Consider the following 27,554-nt stretch of genomic DNA (forward strand, 5'->3'; position numbering starts at 1 on the left):
TTATCTATATATATATAATGCTCCACTTTTGCTTGCTAACTGGGGATCTATAATTCACTCCCCAGCAACGTGACTGCCTCCTTTTTAATTCCTAAAATGAACTCTCAAAGCCTCATCTGAAGTTATTGTCCTTACGACAGTAACAGGCTCTTCAATAAAGCAACACGAACTCTTTCACACCTGCCCCTGAAGATCCAATACCCTGAATACTGAGTTGCCAGATACCCCTTCATCAACCAGTCTGATAAAAATATCACAAATCCACATCAATCATTACCCTTCATTAATCCACCTGACCGGTTACACTTCCAGTATTACAGGCCATTTAGCTTTGTCTTAGACTCTCGAATTTCAACATGGTTTAAACGGTGTCTTGGTTCCTTTATTATAACCTTTTAAATTCTACCAGCTGTTATGTTGGGATTTGAGCTAATTAAGTCCACAGCATTAGCCTAGGCCTCCAGATTACTAGTTACCATTGTACCATCTTCCCTGGAGGACACAAACCATTGCAATAGTAATAAGTAATGCAGAGCTTGTAGAAAAAGTGAAGCATAAAACACTCACTATCACTTCAAAAAAGTACTGAGCTAGTGGGCTGAAAAGCAGATCAGTCCCGAAAGCCTAATGGCTTAAAGAAATACCGGATACATTGCTTATAATATTCCAAAATTGATTAGACTCTGGAAAACTTTAGTGAATTGGTCAAATGCTAATATAAGCACTATTATTCAGAAAGTTATTTGCAGATGTAACAAGTGAAAAGGATTATTGGGGATCCTGTCAATGTGGTTAAAATCTAGACTTCCAGGATGCACACACAAGGTTATTACATAACATCGCACAGGGTTAGAGGTAACATATTAGCTTGGTTAGAGCATTGACTAACCAACAGAAATCAGAGTCTGAATAAATGGGGATTTGGCTGTAATTAGTGAGATGCCACAGGGTTCGGTCCTTAAACCCCAACTATTTACAATCTATATTACCGACTTAAATGCAGGATAGAACACGCGGGGAGCCAATTTTGCAGATAAAATGACAGGTTCATCTTAAGAGAAAACAGATCATTAAGGCCTGTACTCTGGTTTAGAAGTTTGACTAGATTTAATTGAGGTATAGAAGATGCTAAAAAGGATTGACAGAATACAAATTGTCCCACAAAGGGAAATATCTGCTCAATCTAGAATATACGGTAATTGTTTTAGGCAGTTTAAAGGGTGGCAGATTTAAAAGAGCAGAGGAGGAATTATTTCTTTCAAAAGGGTTAAATCTATGGAATTCACCCAAGTGCAGTGAATGAGACCCCTGATTTCACAGGTTGAAGCGTTATTGGGGCAGAATGCAAAGTGGAGTGGAGGCCAAGTTGAGATCAGCCAAGATCCTATTAAGATGGCAAAGCAGACTCCATTGTACTGTACACAGCTAGAGGGCTTGATCCTCGTCCATTGTTAATGCTAATGCAAAGGCATCTCCACTTAATAGCCGGAACTTCTGGAAGCACGTTCCAGTCATCATAACAATGACTGTTCTAACATAAAAGCAAAATGCTGGATATATTCAGCAAGTAAGGTATTATTATGGAGACAAACTTCTCATGAAGTGTCATTGATCTGTACCATTAACTTTCTCTCACATGTCACTGCCAGACAGAGTTTCCAACATTGTGTTTTTAATCCACCTTCTATGTAAACCGAATAAGTACATTTACACACATTAGTGCAGTACTGCAAGTTCAAGGTTGCTTCCTCCTAATGTTTTTCAACACTGCCTATTTGTTTCCAGCAATGAGTTGTGCAAGGGACATTTCCCAAACATACCAATCAGTACAGAGTGTAGTGAACTTTGTTGTAAGAGCAATCTTTATTATAAATTGCATTTTGTTCAGATGTGTGACTGATGTCAACCTTGAATGTTTGTGGTCATTTCACAATTAATCAGAGACCCTGGAGAGGTTTAAGATTAACATGAGGTTAAACCATTTAAAGTTGCCGGTTGTGTTATAATACATGCCCTTGCTTAAGTAGCAACTTCACTTTTTCCATTCATTCTTCTCATAATCCCACTTGGAGGCAAATCCCTCAACAGGGTTTATCTGCATGTCCAGCATTCTTCTGGCCTGCTTTTCCTTCCACTCCTCAGTTAAGGTGTGTGGCCTGGGAGGGTACACTGTAGAAATATGTAGAAACAAATGTTTAGTTAATAGGTCTATACACTAGAATCATGCTCAAATTTTACCCACTGCCCAGACATTACATTCAGTCTACAACTGTGGTCAGCTATATTTTTTCTAAATTCATGAAATGTAGGTGTTACTGGCTAAGTGTCCATCCCAAATTGCTCATACAGCAATAAAGAGTGAACTGTGTCATAGGTCTGTAATCACATGGAGGACAGCAGATTACATTGTGAACCTGGTTTTTTTTCCCTTGACAAATCAATAAACAAGCTTTTTATTGAATTCAAAAATTTTACCATTTGCCACGTAGGATTGAAACCCATGACCCTAAACATCAACCTGAGGGTCTGGATTTTCTTTTGTCTAAAGTTACTTCCCCTAAAGAAACAAAACCTACTCCTACTGCTAGAGGATAGGAAGAAATTCTTGGGGCAGGAATGGTGGATTGTGGCAAGTTTCTTTTTAAAAAAAAAAGAGAAGAGGAGAGATGGGTTTCTAAAATAGTTATACGGACAAATAGGCCAGACAGTCCTTGGAACAACAATGCAGTTTCCATGAAATGCTATCTGATTTGTGACCTAATTCTATTAACCTGCCTTTAACCCCATCTCTTAATCCCTATAGTTTCGGAATATAACCCTTGTGTCATCTTGCCTCACAATTCAATCCGTGTATCATTACTTCTAAATCCATGCTGCATCCCAAAGTGACCATGTGCTTCTTGAGCGGTGATTGTAGATATAGCTTAACCTGGGCTTTTGATAAGTGATAAGATTTCTGCTCTCTTGTATTCTAGTTTATGGACCAATATTTATGACATTTTTAATGATCTGCGTGTCTCGACTAAAGTCTCTCTGGCCAACCATTGTTTCTAGCTTATGAGATAAAAGTACTGTGATATCCATTGTATCAAATGTGGATCATCTTGCAACTTCCTGCATTAAAATTTGTTTGCCATTAATCTGATAAAATTACAAAAGATATTAATAAGTTTACTACTCCATCATCTAAGTTCTTTCATGAATATAACCAATGGTTGAGACACAATCTAGTTTCTTGCAGGACTGAACTAGTCATGTCCTGCCAATGAGTGTATCTGCCCAAAGCACCTCTGTCTTTGCCAGTCTTCCAAATTATTGAGCTTATGCCCGAAATGTCGATTCTCCTGTTCCTTGGATGCTGCCTGACCTGCTGCGCTTTTCCAGCAATACATTTTCAGTTCCAAAATTATTAACCAGGCCAAAGAGGTCTTCAATTCCATGACCTAAAGCTAACAGTTTCGTATGAGAGAATTTATCAGAATGCCTCTGAAAGCCCAGCATAGAGACCTTTTCCTGTCAGCTACTCAATCACTTCAAATTTTTAATCAAATCAATCAAGTGTGGCCTACCCTTTATAAATCCAATATACTCCTACTGTCTTCATGCTCTTCTACAAGTTCACTCGCTCCTGGTCTATACCTGACATATGCTTCCTTGTCTTTCTTGAAAAGAGCTTCAATTTCTCTAGTCATCCAGTATTGCCTACACTTAACAGCCTTGCTCTTCATAGTAACAGCAACACATTGTCTCTGGATTCTTATTTTGAAGCCTTTCCATTACCAGCCATCCCTTTATTTGTAGATATCTGCCTCCAATCAATCATTGAAAGTTCTTTCCTAATACCATGAGGATCAGGTCTGTCCTTTTCCATAACTATTTTAAAAACTAATAGAATTAGATCAGTGATCCCAAAGTGCTTCCTCAATGACACTTCGGTGACTTGCCCTGCCTTATTTCCCCAATAGCAGGATTTACTCCTTCCATAGTAGGTACATCCACATTCTGAATAAGAAAATCATCTTGTACACACGTAAATTCCACTCCAACACTATGGCAGTCCCAGTCTGTTTGGAAAGTTAAAATCCCCTACAAGTCCAACCCTATTATTCTTACAGATAACCGAGATCTCTCAAATAAAAATGACAATAGCCAATATAGCCCTGATAACCCTGCAGAGTCCTCCTTGCCAACATCTAGAGGGTTAGTGCCAAAACTGAGACAGCTATCTTACAGACTGGTCAAGCGACAGCCTGATATAGTCTGTCATACTCCTGGAATTGTACCTGACAGATAATGTCCCAGATACCAGCATGACCAAGCCAGAGTGGCAACACCGTGTCATGCAGCAGAGATGGAGCTGCCCTCAGCATGCTCAACATTGACTCCGGACCCTATGAAGTGTTATGGCATCAGGTCAAAAATGCATAAGGAAACTTCCCGCTGACTATCACCCCTCACCCACTACACTAGTAGCCCAGGAGCCTAGTTCACATTTCACGGTTGGTGAAATTTAAATTCAAAAATCAATAAATCTGAAATTTAAAAAGTAGTGGAATTAATGTTGAACTATGTTGTAAAAAAAAAATGGTTTTCAGGGAAAGAAATCTGCTGCCCTGACATGGTCTGACCTTCATGTGATTGCATGTCCACAATAATCTAGCAAACTGCTCAATTCAATTAGGGATAGGTAACAAATACTGGCCTTGTTAATGACACCCACATCTCATGAATGAAGAAAGAAAAAAATGGTTTTGCACGGGATAAACTAATCTCTAGTGAAAATGAATTTTACCTTCTTTCACTGACTAGTCATCACAAATACAACATTTAATATAACTTCACTGCCATATCTCATTTTGGTAATCTCACCACAATGAGCATAACATAATCCAAGCAGAAGTTAGCTAGCAATCATTTCACTTCAGGTATGTCACATAACTCTACAAAATGAAACACTATACATTTTATAATGGAACTGTCAGGTATGTTTGATAAAAGTAGAATTGAAAGATGTGAGGTTGATAAAGGCAGCATTGAAATGGTTGGCTCAGGCAGTAACAAAGCAGGATTGGAGAATACTACAACAAATCCTCCAACCCTGCAGGGGCTCAGTGGTTAACACCACTGCCTCATAGCACCAGGGACCTAGGTTCAATTCCAGTCTTGGGAAACTGTCTGTGTGGAGTTTGCACATTCTCTTCCTCTGGGTGCTCTGGTTTCCTCCCACAGTCTAAAGATGTGCAGATTAGGTGAACTGGTCATCCTAAACTTGCCCATAGTGTTCAGTGATGTGTAGGTTAGGTGCATTCGTCAGGTGTAAATATAGGGTAGGGGAATAGATCTGAGTGGATTACTCTTCAAAGGGTCAGTGTGGACTTGTTGGGCTGAAGAGCTTTTTTCCCCCACACTGTAGGGATGCTCTGAAGTAAGGACACAAGAATTTAGGAGCAGGCCTCCAGTTTTTCAAACCTGCTCTCCAATTCAGAAAGTGCCTGGCTGATCTTTTTGCTCAATTTCACCTCCCGTCATGCTGTAATTTCCTTAAAATTCAAACACCTGTTGATGTTCTGAAGACAGAAAGAGATAACATGCAGTCTGAAACTCAGCTCTGGGAGGAGATATGGGAGTTCAAAATGCTGTCCCATCTGGTTCAACATCAGTGGTGAGAGATCGAGGTGGAGGAAGTTTTTCTCCATCTGGAAATCAAACAAGCCCCAGAGACAGGAGAGAGGTTGGAGTTAGGGATGGCAGACATCAGCTTGGCTGTGGAATAGGACCTTCTGATTTCAAATGATATTATAAGCGAATGGGAAATTGGAAGCATCATGGATACTTTGCCTGGTACAGGAGAGGGAACAGAGCTGCAGTAAGAGGAGCAAATGATGCAGGATCACAACCTTTGGGTATCCCACAACACTTGACTTCCATTAAGCACCTTTGAACATTTAAAAAAAGACATTTCGTTGCAAACTTTTGTCATGTTTATCAGGATAATTCACAAGAATAAAAAGGGGAAAATCAATGGCAATGCCTCTACAGAGTCCACTTGCTAACCAATCAGAATTTTCATCAGTAGAAATGCTAGGTTTTTCCAAAAGTTAGTACATTTGCAAATTGAAAAGCTTTGATGACATGTATCTTCTTTTAGCAACTGTAACATTTTGAAGTATCTTTGAAGTGTAGTCCTTGTTGTGGAGTAGGAAATGTAGCAGCCACTTTGTATACAATTCTACCAAAACGCTACAATGATGCACAGGGCAAACCAACAGCTTTTTTTAAAAAAGTGAAAACAGTTGAGAGAAATATATTGCCCAAGCCATTGGGGAGAACTCCCCTCTTGAAGATGTGCTGTGGGATTTAGGTTTTAAAAACCATCTAGTGAGGTGGTGCCAGAGTACTTCATGGTGATAGCCTGTCCTCATGGTCTCTGAATTCCAGTCCCAGAAGCAGGGACTATTCCAAGGGCTACAACACCACCTTCACATGGCTTATTCGTGCTGTACTGGGCAAACAAGCAAAATTCAGCATCACCAACTATCCCACTCCCCATGTCCCTTCTTGTTTCTTCCTGGGACTGTGTTTGTCTTGTGTTCCTAAAGGTTTTCAATGAAATTGCACTGCCTCTGTTGGCCACAAGGTGACGCTGGATTTGAGATTCTGACAAGCTCATGCCACCATCGTACTTATAGGGAGCAGCACCCAGCAGGAAATGTGCAGCCGTCAGGTTTACAGGGAAAAATGTGCAGCTGGCCTAGGCTCAAAAAGGGGCTTCGCTGAGTCTTGGAGAATGCACAGAGCTTGAAATCAATATGACTAAATGAAATGATGGGAGTTTTACAAATTACTTTAAAAGCATAGGTTTTCACATTACTAATACTATTATAGTTCAGACGGCTTTGGAAGTTTAAAAGTGGTCATAGCTCTTTCCTTCTGCGTCCCACCCATTTGTGGTACATTTGTAAGTTGGATGTGATTATGTTATCTTTATACAATCAGAGGGTAAATGATGCAATATCTCATGCGATTCAAATTTAGCCCCACTTTATTTTGGGCAAGTGGCCAATTCAGATAGGAGAGTGTGCCTCCAACTCTGCCAGCATCTCCCTGCTGTATGACTCTGACTCTCTCCCAGCACTCTTCCGGTAACCAAGCCTTACGCATGATTGGTGTATCATGACTAAGTAAACACTGGAAAAGCACGGAGATTCCTTGCTCTCAGAGCCACCAACAAGCCTTGCTTCCCCCCCCCCCCCCCCTCCCCTCCCCACACACACACACAAAACTAATCTGTTTAGTCAGTGCCCACAGCATCTCAGTCAACAGCATCTCCTCCAATCCTTGGTCAGTAACATTCTTCTGTTTCCCCAACTAGCCAGTCTCTACACGGTCACATCTCGAGTCAAGCGTCACATATAGCTTTGTGAAACACTGTGCTGCCCTAACAATCCCCAATCATAGAGACACCTAGGGAAACCACAGGACACCCGAATCCAGAAACCAACTGAAACCGCACTACTGGGTCCCTGACTCCCACTGGGCAATTCAAGTCCATATCGTGGAGCTCTACAGCTCACTGCAGGCTGAATCAGTAGAAGATGCTCTAAATCCTAAAGAGGTCTCTCAGTCGATGGTCAGTCACTAGTATAAAGTAAGTTTCAGGCAGTACAGGAGGAGTAGAGACTCACCAAAGGCCTTCTGCCACCACACAATCAGGCCTGTAAATCCTATAAAGAGGAAGGCTCCACCCAGCACTGTCTTCCACTCATTGCTCGATTGAGTCATGTCGTGGTAGCTTTGATGAAAAGCAATGCGATACACTAGGATAAAACACAACCACCAGTAAAATGATCAGCTTTCTCCATCCCCTTCTGTACCCACTGTGCACTTCACCCACAGTCAACACGAGGGCTCCCATCATGAAAACCTATTGTCTGATATGAACCTCACCGTATAGGCCACAAGTGGATTTTCAGAATTGTGACAAATATTATCAAAACTCTGCCCTCACCTTAGTGACTGGAGAGGAATGCAGGTGAAATCTTACTTTGAATCATACTTTTCTGAACTGCAAAAGCGGGATACTGGACATTCAAGTTGTCCGTGATGGTCGTGGAAAACAACAGAGATAGGACCAGAATCTCTGGAACAAACTTGTGATGTTCAGTACAAAACTATTCACTTTTCCATTAAGTCCTGACCACTCTGGATTAGACACAATGCAGTGAATCAAACAATGCCATTGGGACGGGTTTACCTCTTGACCAATTAAAAGTGCACCTCTTTTATCTGCTCCCCGTCAGGTAGAATGAGCTCAAGGAATTGGAGTCTAGCTGTGTGTGCACAGTGGCAACAAATCTTGATCCCCATTAAGCCAGCAGTTTCTACTGTACAGATTACAGCAGAACAGCTTCCTGGAGGGAAAATGACCAAGTGAGGCACACTGTTCTCAGCTCAGGAAGGAGTAGAGAAAACTTCAGTCCATATTTAAACCCGTTTCTTGCTGAGCTAGAAACACTCCAATCTATGGAATTCCCCTCCCAGCACCAAGACACCCTGGAATACAGGAAAACCCCAGAACGCACAAGAAACCCATTATGCTTACATGCAATCTTCTCTTCGTTGGTCAGGTTTTTCCAAGACCCTTTTTCCTTTTCCTTCAGGGCGGTCTGTTCTGTATTTAGCTTCCGTACGTAAGGAATATCAGGGAGAGGTGTATCCCTCCTATCACAGTACATGGGCATCGAGAGGTCTTCACTTTTAACAATCTCTGGACAGAAATAGGTTGAGGTGTCAGTCATTCACACAGTGCCCTGTCACATATAAAGATAGTGTCCTGGAAGACTCATGGGGCTCACTGCGGACTCTCTTCCCTCTCACTTCTGCAGTTTCATATTCACTGATCAATCTCTATTACTCTCTTTAACCCATTCAGGTACCAGAGGTATCAAGTCAGGTAATGAGTTCCTCAAGTCAGAGCTCATTAAACCAAACAATCCCTGGTCTTAAATCAAACTTCAGCCTGAAACTTCTCGGCGTAATGAACAGGGTAATTACAATCCAGGCCTGAGTCAGTACAGTACTAAACTATTTGTCATGAACAAATTATACAAATCTATTGTGACTGTTTAACAGAAGTTAAAAATCCCAAAAAGGTGCAATGACCATGAGTGGTCTTAGCAGCAACCTTGCAGAGAAGTTAAAGTCAGCCAGATAATCAACACTTTGGAGACCTCCTGTTAGGGCAGGAATGTTAATTATTGACCCTTAAATTGCCACAGAAATGAACTCTCCAAGAAAAACTCATGATGGAATAAGTTACCACAATCCCACAAGTAGATGTCAATGATTTTCCACTTATTCTCCAAGATGGGCCATGGACAGTTGTTACGTGCAATACATGCCTTTGTCTCAATGGTTACAGTCAGTCACATGACTTGGAACCCACCTGTGTCTTTTAACCACAGTTTGGAACCTTTGGTAGCATATTCTTGGTACAGTTTAGAGGGAGTTTCACTCTCCATCTAACCATAGACTGCACTCATGCTGGGAATGTTTGATGGAGACAGTGCAGAGAGAGCTTTACTCTGTATACAACCTTGTACTGTACCTGTCCTGGGACGAACTGATGTTCACTGTCACATTCCTCAGCACTAGCATGCTTTGAGCAACTGGTTCAATTGAAATCCAAATTGGTACGTCTGTCAACAATAATTTAATGTGAAAAACTCCTTGGTGATTTGGACTGTTTCCAGGTACATATGGCTGTTGCTGAGTCAGCTAAACACGAGATAAAAGCTCATGACAACTCGGCCTAAGCATGACGACAGCATTGTTAGCGGTGGCTGGGGGCCCTCTCTGTTCAGCAGCACCTGACTCAGGGTGACCTTCAGCAATGTGCTCTCTCTATTTCTGTCATTGTGGCCAATAGCTCCATCTCAAGGGCATCAGGGTGACACCTCAGAGAGTACCTAAACAGTTCGAATCCTCTCCTCGGTGTCATGTTTTAAACTCATTTGCTTCCTTTCCTGAAGCCACTTATTGCTCAATCAATCATTCTCCAACTGCAAATACGTTCCAATAGTCACCCTAAGAGCCATTCTACAATGCTGGGCTCAGACTGAGCTTTGACTTGTTTAACTGTGGGCTGCAGCACAGCCTTCATGAGATGGCTCCACTAATACACCCAACCAGAATCACTGGATCCTAAAACAGGAGGAGGTAGCCTGGTAGATTTTCACCCAGGCCTGGTCCTAAATATTCCTGTACAGACCATGATCACCCTATCTAACCCATTACACTCAAGCTTATCCTGTTACCCAATGTAAGCTAATGGCAGGGATTCAGAAGATGGTCTCTGCACACTTACCGTGTCCATGTGCTGCTCGAACACTGACAGCAGATAAAAGACTCCGAGCTTTCAGGACATGAGAACGTTGAAACACAGACAGTCCCAACATCTACAAAAGAAACAGTGCACAATTAAACACACAGAGGAACACCAAGATTTATTAGGAACAGGTTTGTACATCTAGGAGCAATGGAATGGAGGTTCACTAGACAGAGAAAATTACAACTGACAGAAAGTGTGAAAGGTTACACAGTGAAGGAGTTGGTGACAAATCAGGTTCCATGGAAACAGCACAGCATCCTCATCTAAACATCCATGGTCTTGTCACCATCTCACACTGCCTCCCAGTTTCTGGTGAAGCTACATCTGTCTAGAATTTGTTGGTTGACAATATTATCTTCCAACATCTGTCACAACTGGACAAGATACAACAACTGGTTTGTAACTTGGTAGGTCTAGGATGTCCATTGGGGAATTTGGGTGGAGTGGGGGCAGATGTTTAATAATGCAACATTTTAAAAAACAGCTAACTTCATACAGTCATACAACACAAATACAGACCCTTCAGTCCAACCAGTCCATGTTGACTGTAATCCCAGACTAAACTAGCCCCAGCTGCCTGCTCCTGGCCCATATCCCTCCAAACCTTTCCTAACCCTGTACTTATCCAAATGTCTTCATGCACCATTTTGTCAGGACGTTAATACCACACACAAACTACGTGTAAAACATTTGTCCCTCATGTCTTCTTTAAAATCTCTCTCCTCTCACCTTAAAAATATTCTGCCAAGTCTTGAAATCCCCCATCCTAAGGAAAAGACGTTGACCATTAATTCTTTCTATCTATATCCCTCATGATTTTATAAATCTCTACAAAAAGGTCACCTCTCAACCCTTTCTTTGTAATTCAAAACTTCCATCCCAGCAACATCCTGGTAAGTCTCTTCAGAATCCTCTCTAGCTTAATTATATCCTTTCAAAAAAAAAGTGACCAGAACTGGACACAATGTTCCAGAAGGGGCCTCACCAATGTGCTGTTACCTCAACAATGGACTTCCCAACTCCTGTACACAAAGGGCTGAGCATGAACGCAAGCGTGTTAAATGTCTTTTTAACCAACCTGTGTATAAGTAATACAAACTTCAAAAGAACTATGTATCTGAACCCTTAGCTCCCTCTATTCTACAACACTACCCAAGGAGAAAGTGAGGACTGCAGATCAGAGCTGAAAGTGTTGCTGGAAAAGCGCAGCAGGTCAGGCAGCATCCAAGGAACAGGAGAATCGATGTTTCGGGCATAAGCCCTTCTTCAGGAATGGCTTATGCCTGAAACGTCGATTCTCCTGTTCCTTGGATGCTGCCTGACCTGCTGCGCTTTTCCAGCAACACATTTTCAACACTATCCAAGGTCCTATCATTAATGGTGTAAGTGCTGTCCCCCTGCACAAAAATACATAATGGTGCCAGGACCCCAGATTTTTCTCCCCCTCTTCAATCCTGTTCTCTGCTTCTTTCCCTCTACCTAACTACTTATTTACAAGTAAGTCAATAATCTTTAACAATGGAGATCCTACTTCCTTGTGAAGATGAACTCAGGCAGATCACTGAAGCATCGTGGGAAGTCAGGGCAGTGTGCTAGATCTGACAAGGTGCCTTTGCCATCGGTCCAAACCCAAAAGCCCCTCAGTGAAAGATGTGGACTACCTTTGCTCACATTTAGAGTCTGTCATGGCAGTTCAAATGAGCTAATGGGTAGAATTTGGCTAATGTCTCAATCCCCTGTTCAGATCTTAAGAATATCAGGAACAGAAGCTGGGCGTGCCTAAAGAACTCTTCAAACCTCATCATTCTGTACAAAAGTGAGTTTTAAAATTCTGATGTTGCATTCGCTGTCAGGCCCAGCATTTATTGCCCATCCCTAGTTGCCCCTTGAGCACTTGGCAATGAGCTGCTTCCTTGAACTGCTGCAGTCCACCAGCTGTAGGTAGACCCTGAGGGAGGGAATTTCAGGATTTTGACCCAGGGACACTGAAGGAATGGTGATGTATTTCAAAGTCAGGGTGGCGACTGGTTTGGAAGGGAACTTGCATGTGGTGGTGGTGGTGTCCCCATGTATCTGCTGCACTTATCCTTCTAGATGAAAAGGTGGTTGTAGGTTTGGAAGGTGCTGTTTAAGATGACTTGTTGAATTTCTGCAGCGTATCTTGTAGATAGTAGCAGCAGTACGTACTTTGTGTTGGTGATGGAGGGAGTGAATGCATGTGAACATGGTACCAATCAAAGCAGGCTGCTTTGTCCTGGATGGTGTCAAACTTCTTGAGTGCTGTTGGAGCTGGACCCATCCAGGCAAATGGGGAGTGTTCCATCACACTCCTGACTTGGGCCTAGATGGTGAACAGGCTTTAGCGAGTCAGGTGAGGAGTTACTTGCCGCAGTATTCTTAGTCTCTGCTGTGTATGTGTGTGTGTGTAAGTTGGTGGTGGGAGAAGGGGAAGACATGGCTGGGTATGGACATGGGTCTCAGTAACCAAGAGTGAGAATCCAGAAGGCCCTTTCTCATGCCCACTGCCAGGGTTTGGGATATTGACTCAGGACTGGAGTGCAGTTCAGGGACGGGAAAGGATTCAGCTGCCATTGTCATCAACATGGACATCGGTATGGGCAGAAAAAAAATCTACACAGGTGCAAGGGGGGCTAGGCTCAACATTGTAAAGCAGAATCTCAAAAGGCAATGATCTCTGGATTATTACCAGAGGTATGTGAAAATTGGCACAGGGATAAGATCATTTAACAAATGCATGACTCAAAGATTGGCATGGGAGAAATGGTTTTAGATTCATGGGTCATTAGCACTAGCACAGGGGAACGTAGGAGCTTTATTGTTGGTACAGATTTCAGCTGAGCCAGTGAAAGGGCCAATTTCCCAATCAATTGTATAACTAGGGAAGTAGAGAGGGCTTTGAACCATGGGGCAATGGGGAATGTGTCGAGGAATACTGAATAAATTATAGGGAAATTGCAAGGTAAGAGATCAAGCTAGTTACAAAAATATTATAATCAGTATAGCAATGATTGCCAACTGAAGACTGGGCCAGCAGATAGGACAAGAGTTTACTAAAAGTGAAAATACTGGATTAAGTGCTCTGCGTCTGTATGCCCACAACAGTTTATCACCTCTGTTGCAAATTTCAGCTGAAATAGAAGTCCAAAAGTATTCTCTCAAGAATAGGAGTAGGCCATTCAACCCATCAATAATGGCTGATGGAACTCTTCAAAACCTTGTATCCACCCATCCATATAACAGATCAGAAATCTATCCATGTCTATCTCAAACACATTCTCAAGGGCGGAGAAAACTCCCAAGATTCACAACCCTGAGTTTACAAAATTCTCTTGTCTTCACTTCAGATCCAAATGGGATCTCTTATTTTAAAATGTGCCCCCTGTTCTAGACTCCCACCTTACCTGCATCTACCCTGTTTATCCATTTAGATATTTAGAGAATTTTTAATAATATCACATCTCATTTGTGCCCTCTCTAAATAGTGGATTGATAGTGCCACCTTCCAATCCATAGGAATCGTTAGGTAAAGTTATAGAATTTTCAAAGAAAAAAGTCAGCAATGCACGGACTATCTCTATAGCCACCTCCTTCAGCACTCAAATGTAGACGAGGTCCAGAGCATTTGTCAATATTCAGCCCCATTAATTTTTCCAAGTTCAACTTTCTTACAAATCCCAATTTCCTTCAGCTCCTCCTTTTCCCTAGCCACTTGGATCTCTGGGAGATTTCTGGTATCTTCCTCAGTGAGAAAAAAAGGCACAAAGTGATCATTTAGCTTCAATGCCATGTCTCTATTCCCCAATACAAATTCTCCTGAGTCTGCCTCTAAACGACCTACATTTTGTGATGCTGTTCTGCTGCATTTGAACAATTTCCCAATCCTCAGGTTTATTGTTATTGCTTTATCTGCCTTTTCTCAATCTTATGCAATCCTGAACTTCTTTCAATAGCCACAGCCGACAACCTTGTTAGCTGCTCTACGTCTGTACTAGTTAAAGACAGTTAAATGTATTTAAGAATGGACATGCCTGGGTACATTCAAATCCTTGAACGTATTATCCCAACCCAGCTTAGCAAAATTGGGCCTTTGTTTTCATAATTTCCCTTATTCAAAGTGAATACCCTTGGTTCAGCTGAATAGCCACGAGGGAGACATGGCTACCCGGAAACCAAAGCCGAGACTGAATATCACAAAATTCAGAAAGGGCTAAACTCAAAAGGTGGTGGGGCAGCTCTTTTAATTAACACAGGCATTTGTACTGTAGCGAGGGGATCTAGTTCCAAAGGGCTAAGGTATAGAAGGAGTTCACATGGTCTTCCTTTTGGGGGATTTCTTCCAGGAGAAAGATTAAGGGAAAACCGAATGAGAATAAGTTAGTGAGAAATTTAAAAACAAACACACTAAAATTTTCTAAAGTAAGTAAAAATGGGGGACAAAAAGTAAAAATAATTGTGACTAGTCATGAAAATTGAAAATGGGGAATAAGGAAACGGCAGCAAAACTAAACAAAATCTGTGCGCTTCCTTTTTTAGATTAGATTACTTATAGTGTGGAAACAGGCCCTTCGGCCCAACAAGTCCACACCGACCCGCCGAAGCGTAATCCACCCATTCCCGTACATTTACCCCTTTGCCTAACATTACCGGCAATTTACCATGGCCAATTCACCTGACCTGCATATCTTTGGACTGTGGGAGGAAACCGGAGCACCCGGAGGAAACCCACACAGACACAGGGAGAATGTGCAAACTCCTTACAGTCAGTCACCAGAGTCGGGAATTGAACCCGGGTCTCTGGCGCTGTGAGGCAGCAGTGCAAAATGAAGGCAAAACACATCCTCATGAGAAATATCGTGGGAATAGTGTAAAATGAGGACCTGCAAAATACGGAATATCTGTATTAGTTAGAAATCAGGACTAGAGAACTGAGTAGGACTTAAACATGGATAAATCCCCACTACCTGGTGCTCAATGCTGAAACAGTTGGCTGTATAGGATTGTATTACAAAAGTCTATGGTCTCTGGAATGGACCCTCTAAGTTAGAAAGGTACAAATGTAATCCCTATGTAATTGAAGAAAGGAGGGAAAACATAACCAGAAATTGCAGACCTGTTATCCAAACACCAGTCACAGGAAAATGAAAGAATCCATTAAAAGGATAAATGGGTGTTTTTCTGATTGCCAATCAGTGGCTAGTGGTCTGCCTCAGGGACCACAATTGTTTTCAATTTTTACAAAGATGATTTAGAATAGGGGATCAAATGCAGCCTGTCAAAGTTTGCAGATGACACAAAGATGAGTGGTAGAGAAAAGTATGGAGATGACAGTCTGCAGAGGGATATCGATAAGTTAAATGAATAATCGAGAATGTGGGGTGCTGGAAAAGCACAGCAGGTCATGCAGCATCCGAGAAGCAGGAGGATAGAGTTTCAGGCAGGAGCCCTTTGTCAGGAATGAGCTACCTTCTCCCCAGCCCCCCCCCCCCCCCATTTATCTCACCACCCGAGGCTCCCAGCCTCATTCCTGATGAGGGGCTCCTGCCAAAACATCAATTCTCCTGCTTCTCAGTTACTGCCGGACCTGCTGTGCTTTTCCAGCACCATTCACTCTCGACGCTGATCTCCAGTATCTGCAGTCCTCATTTTCTCTTAGGTTAAATGAATAGGCAAGTGTCTGGCAGAGAGTACAACATTGGTACATGTGAAGTCATCCATTTTGATTGAACGAACAGTAAAATGGATTATTATTTAAGTGGTGAAAATTTGCAGCATGCTGCAGTGTGGAGGGATTGGGGTGACCTTGTACATGAAACACAATAGTTGGTTTGCAGGTAATCAAGGAGGCAAAGGGAAAACTGTCTTTTATTGCTAGAGGGATGGAGTTTGAAAACAGGGAGATTATGTTGCAGCTGTACAGGGTGCTGGGGAGGCCACACCTGAAGTACTGTGCACAGTTTTGGTTTCTTTACTTGTGGAAAGATGTGCTGACACTGGGTGCAGAGGAGGGTTCACTCTGGATTGATTCCGGAGTTGAGAGGGTTGGTTTATAAGGAGAGGTTGAGTAGACTGGAACTATAATCACTTGTAAAATTATGAGGAAAATTGATAAGATAGAAGCAGGGAGGTTGTTTCCACTGGCGGGTGAAACTAGAACTACAGGACGCAGCCTCAAAACAAGGAATAGCAGATTTAGAACTGTGGGGAGGAGAGACTTCTTCACCCGAAGGGCTGAGAATCTGGAATTCCCTGCCCAGTGAAGCAGTTGAGTTTACCTTGTTGAATTTTTTTTTAAGACAAAGATAGATAGATTTTTGAACAGTTGAGGAATGAAGGGTTTTGGAGAGCGGGGCAGGTAAGTGGAGCTGAGTCCATTAAAAGATCAGCCATGATCATATTGAATGACAGAACAGTCTCTAGGTTCCAGATGGCCTATTCCTGCTCTTACTACTTACCTTCTACAATAGGGAAGTCAACACGAACTTAGGAAAGCAAATCATGTTTGATAAATTCGTTGGCACACTTTTGGGCATTTAACTAGCAAAATAGTTCAGATGGGTGTGGTATATTTAGATTTTCAGAAGGCTTTCAGTAAGGTCCCACAAGATTTGCTTAACTAGGTTAGAGCCCTTAGCTTTGGGTAGAACATACTGACACGGAATAACAGATTGTTCTCTGGAGATCTGTTGACCGAGTTGGAATAAATGGGTCACTTCCAGTTTGGCATGTTGTGACTTGTGGGCTATGACAAGGGTCAGTTCTCAAGCATCAGCTCTTCATGATCTAGATCAACTATTTGGGTGCAGGGACTAAATGTAACATTTCCAAATTCACAGATGACACAAAACTAAGTGGGAGCACAAGTTGTGAGGAGGATGCAAAGTCAAGGATGCAAGGAGGTTTAGACAGGTTAAGGGAGTGGGCAAACATTTTGCAGATGGAATGCAATGTGGAGAGTATCCACTTTGGTACGAAAAGCACACAAGTAGTATTTCTTAAAATAGTGAGAAGATGGGAAGTGTTGGAGTTCAAAAGCACTTGGATGCCTTTATTCATGACAAAGTTAATATGCAGATGCAGCAAGCATTTATGGCAGCAAATGATAAGCTGGATTTTATTACCAGAGGATCTCAGTATAGCAGCAAAGAGATCTTACTCCAACTATATTGCGCTTTGCAAGACCACACTTGGAAATATCATGTAGTTTTGCTGATGATTAGAGAAGTGTAATGAGGTTGACCAAGCTTATTTCGAGCACAGATGGATTGTACTATGAGGAAACATTCAAGAAACTGGGGTTGTGTTTTCCAGAGTTGAGAAAACTAAGAGGCGATCTCAAACATAGAAAATTCTCATCAGGCTTAACAAGACACATGCAGGACATATGCAGACAGCACACATTCTCTTGCCTAGAATGGACAGGAGGGGAGGATGGAGTGGGGTCACGGACCAGGGGACATATTCTCAGAATAAAGGGCAGGACATTTTAAACTGAGATGAGAGGGGGTTTCTTTACTCAAAAGCTGGTGAAGTTTTGGGATTCTCTACAACCAGAGGGCTAAGGCAGCTCATTTATTGGACATGTTCAGAACCAAGGTGGAGATATTTCTACATATTAAAAATGTCAACAGATATTGGAACAGTGCAAGACAATGCTGTTGAACCATAAGATCAGCTACAAAGTCATTGTATGGCACAGCAAGTTGGAAGGCTCCTATTTTTACTGCTGTAAATGTACCTCAATGTCACTTTCATGACCCATCTCCCCATCTCTTAATTCCATTAAGGCTAAACTGTTTTGCATGAATAATATGTAGTAACAATATGAGCAGTATTCACCACTAACAAAATGTTATTGTCAAGCTGAAAATTACATAGTTAATTTTAACAACATGTAAAGTGGTATATGCATTTCAGTGCCAATGTGATACCAGATATGTAGGACATATACAAATTATATTTTAAGGCAGGTCTCCATAGCCATTCACAATAGGCACTGTAATTAGCATATTCAACCAACCCCACTAACAAAATACAATAGACTGCCCAACATTCAATGTGATTCTGTGATTTAACCAAATTGATAGAAAAGACTTAAGTGAACTAAACATTACATTAATAACCAATGAGTTAACAATGTGACTCACTATGCTTTCTAGGAACTATATATATTCCAGTGCAAACAGAAATAACATCAAGACATTGCACCTTTCTCAGCTAAACAAAGATATAAGAGATGTGGCTTTATGGTAGGGAGATCATGCCTCACAAATTTGTTTGGGTTCTTTGATGAAGTGACCAGGAAGATTGACGGGGGCAGAGTGGCAGACAGTCCATATGGATTTCAGTAAGGTCTTTGATAAGGTTCCACATGGTAGGCTGCTCTGGAAGGTTAGATTGCATGGAATCCAGGGGGTACTGGCAAATTGGCTACATAATTGGCTTGGATGGTAGGAAGCAGAGGGTAATAGTGGAAGGATGGAGGCCTGTGACTCATGGAGTGCCTCAGGGATCAGTGCTGGGCCCACTGCTGTTTGTAATCTACATGAATGATTTGGATGGGAATGTACAAGGCATGATCAGTAAGTTTGCAGATGACATTAAATAGGAGGTATTGTGGACAGTGAGGAAGATTATCAGAAATTGCAGCACGACCCTGTTCAACTGGGAAAGTGGGCCAAGCAATGGCAAACATAGCTCAGTGTGAGGTCTTGCATTTTACAAAGTCAAACTAAGGTAGAGGTTTCATTGTGAATGGTAGGGTCTTAAGAAGTGTAGTGGAACAGAGGGACCTTGGAGTTCAGGTGCACGGTTCTCTGAAAGTGGAGTCATAGGTAGACAGGGGAGTGAAGGAGGCTTTTGACACACTGGCCTTCACCAGTCAGGGCACTGAGTATAGAAGTTGGGAAGTTATGCTGCAGTTGTACAGGACGTTAGTGAGTCTGCACATGGAGTATCGTGTTCAGTTTTGGTCACCGTGCTATAGGAAGGTTGTAAGTAAACGGAAAAGGAGTGCAGAAGAAATTTACAAGACTGTTGCTTGTACTCAATGGTCTAAGTTATACCGAAAGGTTGGACAAGCTAGGACCTTTTTTTAGTGCTTAGGAGAATTGGGTGGGGGGGTGGATAGGGTAAATGCACTCCGTCTTTTTCCCAGGGTCAGGTAATTAAGAACTCGAGGGAATAGGTTTAAGGTTAGAGGAGAAGAAACAACGGAACCTAATGACCAACTTGTTTTTTTACACAGGGTGGTAGCATAAGAAATGAGCTGCCAGTCAAAATAATTAACGCGTGCACATTAACAACATTTAAAAGGTATTTCAACAAATACATGAATAGGAAATGTTTGGAAGGGTGTGAGCCAAGTGCAGGGAAATGGGATTAGCATTAATGGACATTTTAGAAAGCATGCAACAGTTTAGGCCAAAGGGCCTGTCTCTGTGACAATGACAAAATGTAGCAAGTCCACCTGCCACTGGGAGAAGACAAGGACTGCCTGGGAAGCAATCTCAAATAGTGGCATGGCTTCCTTTGGACAGCAAAGACAAGCTATCTAACAGGTCAATCTGAACAAAGTCAATTGGTGCTTTCTCACGATGTGAAAACCTATATACGGTGAGGATGGAAAACAGATAACTCTCCGCATCTAACAGATGGCCATTTTCAATAATAAAAGGGAGACAGATGATAACAACGTACATGTCATAGTCCTGGAGATGTAAAGCATGGAAACAGACCCTTCGATCCAATTCACCCATGCTGACCGCATCCTAAATTTGCCAGCACTTGACCCATATCCCTCTAAATCCTTCTTATTCATATACCCTTCCAGATGCCTTTTGAAATGCTGGAATTGTACCAGCCTCCACCACTTCCTCTGGCACCTCATTCCATACACACCATTGTCCGCATGAAAATATTGCTCCTTCGGTCCCTCTTTTATCCTTTCCCTCTCACCCTAAACCTATGACCCCTAGCTGTGGACTCCCCCACCCCAGGGAAGATTTACCCTATCCATGCCCCTCATGATTTAATAAACCTTAATAAGGTCACCCCTCAGCCTCTGACAATCCAGGGAAAATCAGCCCCGGTCTATTCAGGCTCTTCCTATAGTTCAAACCCTCCAACCTGGGCAACATCCTTGTAAACTTTTCTGAACCCTTTTAAGTCTCACAACATCCTTCAGATAGGAGGGAGACCAGAATTGCATGCAATATTCCAAAAGTGGCCTAACCAATGTCCTGTACAGTTCCAACTCCTGTACTCCATACTCTGACCAATAAAGGAAAGCATACCAAACGCCTTCTTCACTATCCTATCTACCTGCGACTCCACTTTCAAGGACCTATGAACTCCAAGGTCTTTTTGTTCAGCAACACTCCACAGTACCTTACTATTAAGTGTATAAGTCCTGCCAAGATTTGCTTTCCCAAAATGGAGCCCCTCACATTTATCTAAATTAAACTCCATCTGCCACCCCTCAGCCCATTGGCCCATCTGGTCAACATTTTGCTCTCCTGAGATAACCTTCTTTGCTGTCCATTATGCCTCCAATTTTGGTGCCATCTGCAAACTTATTAACTATTTTCAGATCCAAATCATTTATGTAATGATATAAAGTAATGGACCCAGCACCGATCCTTGTGGCATTCCACTGATCACAGCATCCAGACTGAAAAGCAACCTTCCACCACCACCCTCTGTCTTCTACCTTCGAGCCAGTTCTGTATCCAAATGGCCAGTTCTCCCTGTATTCCATGTGATCTAACCTTGCTAATCAGTCTACCATGAGAAGCCTTGTTGAATGCCTTACTGAAGTCCATACAGATTAAAACTCACACCCTGCCTTCATCAATCCTCTTTGTAATTCCTTAAGTGTGGATCCCGACTATTAGACAATAGGTGCAGTAGTAGGCCATTCTGCCCTTCGAGCTTGCACCACCATTCAATACGATCATGGCTGATCATCCTTAATCAGTATCCTGTTCCTGCCTTATCTCCATAACCCTTGATTCCACTATCCTTGAGAGCTCTATCCAACCTTTCTTAAATGAATCCAGAGACTGCGCCTTCACTGCCCTCTGGGGCAGTGCATTCCACACAGCCACCACTCTCTGGGTGAAGAAGTTTCTCCTCATCTCTGTCCTAAATGGTCTACCCCGTATTTTTAAGCTGTGTCCTCTGGATCGGCACTCACCCATCAGCGGAAACATGTTTCCTGCCTCCACAGTGTCCAATCCTTTAATAATCTTATATGTCTCAATCAGATCCCCTCAGTCTTCTAAACTCAAGGGTATACAAGCCCAGTCGCTCCAGTCTTTCAGTGTAAGGTAATCCCGCTATTCCAGGAATTGACCTCGTGAACCTACGCTGCACTCCCTCAATAGCCAGAATGTCTTTCCTCAAATTTGGAGACCAGAACTGCACACAATACTCCAGGTGTGGTCTCACCAGGGCCCTGTACAGCTGCAGAAGAACATCTTTGCTTCTATACTCAATCCCTCTTGTTATGAAGGCCAGTATGCTATTAGCTTTCTTCACTACCTGCTGTACCTGCATGCTTGCCTTCATTGACTGGTGTATAAGAACACCCAGATCTCTCTGTACTGTCCCTTTACCTAAATTGATTCCATTTAGTTAGTAATCTGCCTTCCTGTTCTTGCCACCAAAGTGGATAACCGTACAGAAGGGCTTTAGCCCGAAACGTCGAATTTCCTGTTCCTTGGATGCTGCCTGACCTGCTGTGCTTTAACCAGCAACACATTTTCAACAAGAGTCCAGAGACTGTATATTCCTGTCAGGGTGAGGGGAAAGGCTGGTAGGTATAGGGAATGCTGGATGACGAAAGAAATTGAGATTTTGGTTAAAAAGTAAAAAAGGAAGCTTATGTCAGGTATAGCCAGGAAAGATCGAGTGAATCCTTAAAAGAGTACAAGGCAATAGGCGTATACTTAAGAGGCAAATCAGGAGGGCAAAAAGGGCACATGACACAGCTTTAGCAAATAGGGTTAAGGAGAATCCAAAAGGTGTTTTATAAACACATTAAGGACAAAAGGGTAACTAGGGAGAGAATAGGGGCCCTCAAAGATCAGCACGGCAGCCTTTGTGTGGAGCCGCAGGAGATGGGGGAAAATACTAAACGAATGTTTTGCATCAGTGTTTACTGTGCAGAAGGACATGGAAGATATAAAATATGGGGAAGTAGATGGTGACATCTTGAAAAATGTCCATATTAGAGGTGGTGGTGGAGGATGTCTTGAAAATCATAAAAGTGGATAAGTGCCCAGGGCCTGATCAGGTGTATCCTAGAACTCTGTGGGAAGCTAGGGAAGGGATTGCTGGGCTTCTTGCTGAGGTATTTGTATCGTCAATAGTCACAGGTGAGGTGCCAAAGACCCAAGGTTGGCTAACATGGTGCCACTATTTATGCAAGATGGTAAGGAAAAGCCAGTGAACTATAGACTGGGGAGCCAGACAATGGTGGTGGACAAGTTGCTGGACAGGATTCCCTATTTGGAAAGGCAAGGGCTGATTAGGGATAGTCAGCATACTTTGTGCATGGGAAATCATGTCACACAAATTTGATTAGGTTTTTTGAACAAGTAACAAAGAGGATTGATGAGGGCAGAGCAGTAGACTGATCGCTATGGAGTTGACAGTGTGTCACTGGAAAGGAACAGCAGGTCAGGCAGCATCCAAGGAGCGTTGGGGGGGTTAGCGAGGTTAGATCTCATGGAATACAGGGAGAACTAGCCATTTGGATACAGAACTGGCTCAAAAGATAGAAGACAGGGTAGTGATGGAGAGTTGCTTTTCAGACTGAAGGCCTGAGACCAGTGGAGTGCCACAAGGATCGCGCTGGGTCCACTACTTTTCATCATTTACATAAATGATTTGGACATGAACATAGTAGGTATAATTAGTAAGTTTGCAGATTACATCAAAATTGCAGGCATATTGAACAGCGAAGAAGGTGACCTCAGATTATAACGGGACCGAAGAGTGGCAGATGGAGTTTAATTTAGATAAATGCGAGTTGCTCCATTTTGGAAAATCAAATCAGAGCAGGATTTATACACTGAATGGTAAGCCCCTGTGGAGTGTTGCTAAGCAAAGAGACCTTGGAGTGTAGATTAATAGTTCCTTGAAAGTAGAGTCGCAGGTAGATAAGATAGTGAAGGCAGTGTTTGGTATGCTTTCCTTTATTGGTCAGAGTATTGAGTACAGGAGTTGGGAGGTCACACTGTGGCTGCACAGGACATTGGTTAGGCCACTGTTGGAATATTGCGTGCAATTCTGGTCTCCTTCCTATTGGAAGGTTGTTGTAAAACTTGAAAGGGGTCAGAAAAGATTTACAAGGATGTTGCCAGGGTTGAAGGATTTGAGCTATAGGGAGAGGCTGAACAGGCTGGGGCTGTTTTCCCTGGACCGTCGGAGGCTGAGGAGTGACTTTATTGAGGTTTATAAAATCATATGAGGGGTGTGGATAGGATAAATAGACAGTCTTTTCTCTGGAGTAGGGGATTCCAGAACTAGAGGGCATAAGTTTACGGTGAGAGGAGAAAGATATTAAAAAAAAGCAGCGGAGGGGTAACTTTTTCCACAGAGGATAGTGCGTGTATAGAATGAGCTGCCAGAGGAATTTATGTAGGCTGGTAGAATTACAACATTTAAAAAGCAACTCGAAGATGTTAGAGGGATATGGGTCAAATGCTGACAAATGGGATTAGGTCAGACTGGGATCTCTGGTTGGTGCAGATGGGTTGGATCAAAAGATTGATGTGTGTAACGTATGACTGTGACTGGCTCCCAGTGCAACTTCCCATACCTCAACTAGAGTCAGCTTTCCTTAAGAAAACCTGGGGCTTAATTGTTCATTTGTGCATTCCCCATGACCAACACCTGAGCCAGAGTTTACTTGTTTACTCATTGTATATGTGGTATGAATTGTCCCTTTCAAAAGGTGATATACTCGCACCTGCCCCAATGACAGCAAGATGAAAAGGTTTAAGCAAAATTCCATTTGATCTAAAAAAAAACTCAATCTCTGCTTATGCAACAATATATCATTCACAACTCTCAATGGTAAAAACTTTCAAAGTTTCACAACTCTCTGAATGAAGATATTTTGCATCTCAGTAGTGAATGGCCAACACTGGAGCATTAAACTATTTCTGTCATTTCCAATAGTCCAGTCAGAAAATGTAGTCTTTTAGCATATGCCCTACCAAGCCTTCTCAGAATTGTGTTTTTGATTAAAAAAAAGTCACCTCACTCTTCTAAATTTCTCCCCTGTGGTCAACTCCTATTCCAGCAATCAATCCAATGAACCTCCAATTAAACATTTTAATTCTCTCCTTCCTTTGTTGTTATGGAAATCAAAACAGCACACAGGACTCTAGGGGTCATGAATTGAGCTTGTTCCTGGAAATTCACTCAGATTGAAAACAGAATTTCAAACTTTGCAACTGGCATAAAACTGAATGATATAGTTAGTTCTGTGGAAGACAATGAAACAATACAAGAAAATGACATTAACTAACTTGCAGGATGGACATTTGAACAGCAAATTAATTTCAATACAGAAAAGTGAGCAGTGCATTTAGTAAGAATAATAGAGGAGGCCACACACTGCTTGGAAACAAGAGTCTAAATGGAGGTGAGGACATGAAAGGGATGTTCAGTTCTCTATCACAAATTATTATTATTCTTCAGTCAGAGCAGGGCATTCACTGTCCAGAGAGCAGTTAAGAGGCAACCGCATTGCTGAGAGTCTGGAGTCATGCCTAGGCCAAATCAGATAAAGCTGGAAATCCCTGAAGGCCATTAGTGAACCAGGTGAACCATTTTTCATGACAATGAGCAATGGTTTCATCATTAGACTCTTAATTCCAGATTTTGTTTTGTTTAAGACTGAACTCAAATTCCACCCCCTGCCATAGCAAGTTTTGAACTGAGATCCCCAGGAAATTAGCTGACTTTCTGGGTTAATAGTCTACTGATAATACCACAAAGCCATTATGCCTGTCTAATTTTGAAAGATTTGCTCAGCTCAGATTATTAAAACTAGCAACACAGGTTAGATTAGATTACTTACAGGCCCTTCGGTCCAACAAGTCCACACCGACCCACCGAAGCGCAACCCACCCATACCCCTACATTTACCTAACACTACGGGCAATTTAGCATGGCCAATTCACCTGACCTGTACATCTTTGGACTGTGGGAGGAAACCGGAGCACGGGGAGAACGTGCAAACTCCACACAGTCTGTCACCTGAGTCGGGAATTGAACCCGGGTCTTAGGCGCTGTGAGGCAGCAGTGCCACCGTGCCGCCCACAAAGTCTGCAAAAATCATGAACAGAACTTTGGTGTTCAGTTTCAAAGGAACAGAATTGAAGACAAGGACATTTTATTTAGACATTGTATTCAGACAATGTTGGACCATATTTGCAATAGGAGCACAACATAATTTCCCCACTGGTGGAGGAGAAAGTATATTTCATGCAGGTTACCGAAGAGAAATTAGAAATATCAAGAAAGGGTGAACAAATTGGGTAATTTCCTCTAGGAAACAGAAGACAGTAAATGGAGAGAGATCTTTCAAAATTAGATAGGACGCCTATGGGTTAGACATAAACATGATTCAACTCATGGGGAGTGATCAAAATCAGGGCTCATGGATACAAAATAGTTACAAATAATCCAACGGGAGGTTCAGGAGAAACACTTCAGTAAGACAGTGATTACAATGTGAAACTCACTATCACAAGTAGCATTTCAAGCAAATAGCACAGATGTCTCAGAAGAAATTGAACACGTTTGAGGCAAAAGAGAAACAGGAGGACATGTTGATGGGGTGAGGCCTAAACACAGGTATGAACCAGTTGAGGCAAATGGCCTATTTCCGTTTCGGATTTTGATGCAGTTATATGCTTACAATCGTCAGATTTTTGAAACCCAATCTTGACACGACGTAATCATTACCTCAATCACTTCTTATGCTTCACAAACTGACTGACTGACGCTCATCGATTTGACATCAGTGAAAACCTTAAAACGTGCTTCTCTAACCTCAGGGGGTTTGACAGGGCGATGGCCCCGGAAAGCGACATGATTTAGCACGAAGCGGCAAACCTTTCGCTCCGGGAAACGATTGCAAAGCTCCATCCAGCAGGGGACAGCGGAGAGATGCTGTTCCAAACCCAGAGGCCTGATCCTAGGGCTCTATACACACACACACACAATCCTTACCCTGCCTGTCCTCTACAATCCCATCCGCTAGAGAGTGTCTCTCTCTGCGTTACAATTATTACCCTAATCCATTAATTTCTTCATTCTTGTGGCCTCATTACTCTCACCCTCGTCTTCCTCTCTGCTAATTCTCTCTCTCTCACACACACACACACACCTTTTCCTCATTCCCATCCCCCTCTCTTGCTCTATTTCTGCTTATTTCTCCTTTCTGTTCATTCCGCCAGCCCACTCCCCGACGGTCTTTGGAAAGGCTACACGCGGCTGCATTTTTGCTTTTTTTTAAACGATTCCACTCGGTTTTATTTTTTTTAAAATGGGAAACATTAGCGCAGAGAGAAAAGCAGAACCCGGTGTCCTGTGTGACCTTCCTGAGGCGGAAGAGGAACGGGAAAGGCACATATGGCCAAGTGCAGAACAGCTCCCGCTTTGTCCCCTACCTTGAGAGCTGGAGGTTGGAGTGTTTGCAGTCAGAGGGGAAGCTAGCCTTACCGTGCAGTCTGAGCCTGAGCCTGAGCCTGGTCTGTGCAGAGCTGGGCCTGTCCCTGGATGGAGTCAGGGTGAACTGGGCGGAAAACACTCCCTCTCACAACCAGGCGTCTGCTGACAACCCCTCAGCACGGAATCATGGGAACCGCCAGCATTAAACTTTTGCAAAGAAAAAAAAACTTTCCCAAACTTCTCGCTGACCCCCTCTCCCCTTCCAAACTCGGGACCACCGAAAAATCTCCCAATCTGCAGCCAAATTTCAGACTCCCTTTTCCTAATGCTCCACCCCCCCCGCGGCCTCTTGCCAACTGGCTTTGTGCAGCTCCCAGCAACCGAGGTCAAGACCAGGCCAGGCCGTAGACTGGTCACCAAGACCCGTCTGCCGCTATTTCATGTTTTAAAT

The 27,554-nt window shown here is 42.6% G+C and overlaps 2 protein-coding genes across 3 annotated transcripts in view; one reads left to right on the forward strand and one right to left on the reverse strand.

Annotated features, from left to right (window-relative positions):
* Window positions 1-27,554, forward strand: part of bcl2l1 (BCL2 like 1) — a 69,923-nt gene that overhangs the window by 38,110 nt on the left and 4,259 nt on the right. The window lies entirely within an intron of this gene.
* Window positions 1,845-27,291, reverse strand: LOC132822687 (cytochrome c oxidase subunit 4 isoform 1, mitochondrial-like). Of its 2 annotated transcripts, none has more exons than XM_060835939.1 (5): window positions 27,103-27,291; window positions 10,367-10,457; window positions 8,603-8,767; window positions 7,686-7,817; window positions 1,845-2,169 (listed from the first exon to the last, which is right to left on the reverse strand). In XM_060835939.1, exons 2-5 carry the CDS (start codon window positions 10,455-10,457, stop codon window positions 2,033-2,035), a joined length of 525 nt encoding a protein of 174 aa, XP_060691922.1. In that variant the 5' UTR covers window positions 27,103-27,291; the 3' UTR covers window positions 1,845-2,032. The 2 variants fall into 2 exon arrangements, with proteins under 2 accessions (XP_060691922.1, XP_060691921.1); XM_060835938.1 differs by having other exon boundaries at window positions 27,155-27,289.

Source organism: Hemiscyllium ocellatum, chromosome 15, assembly GCF_020745735.1.
Source record: "Hemiscyllium ocellatum isolate sHemOce1 chromosome 15, sHemOce1.pat.X.cur, whole genome shotgun sequence".
Lineage (NCBI taxonomy): Eukaryota > Metazoa > Chordata > Chondrichthyes > Orectolobiformes > Hemiscylliidae > Hemiscyllium > Hemiscyllium ocellatum.

Coding starts and splice junctions, on each gene's coding strand:
- LOC132822687 (XM_060835939.1), bottom strand. CDS start 10,457: ATGTTGGGACTGTCTGTGTTTCAACGTTCTCATGTCCTGAAAGCTCGG. Junction 8,768..10,366: donor TCGAGCAGCACATGGACACG/GTAAGTGTGCAG, acceptor ATTTCTGTCCAG/AGATTGTTAAAAGTGAAGAC. Junction 7,818..8,602: donor CAACGAAGAGAAGATTGCAT/GTAAGCATAATG, acceptor GTTTTATCCTAG/TGTATCGCATTGCTTTTCAT.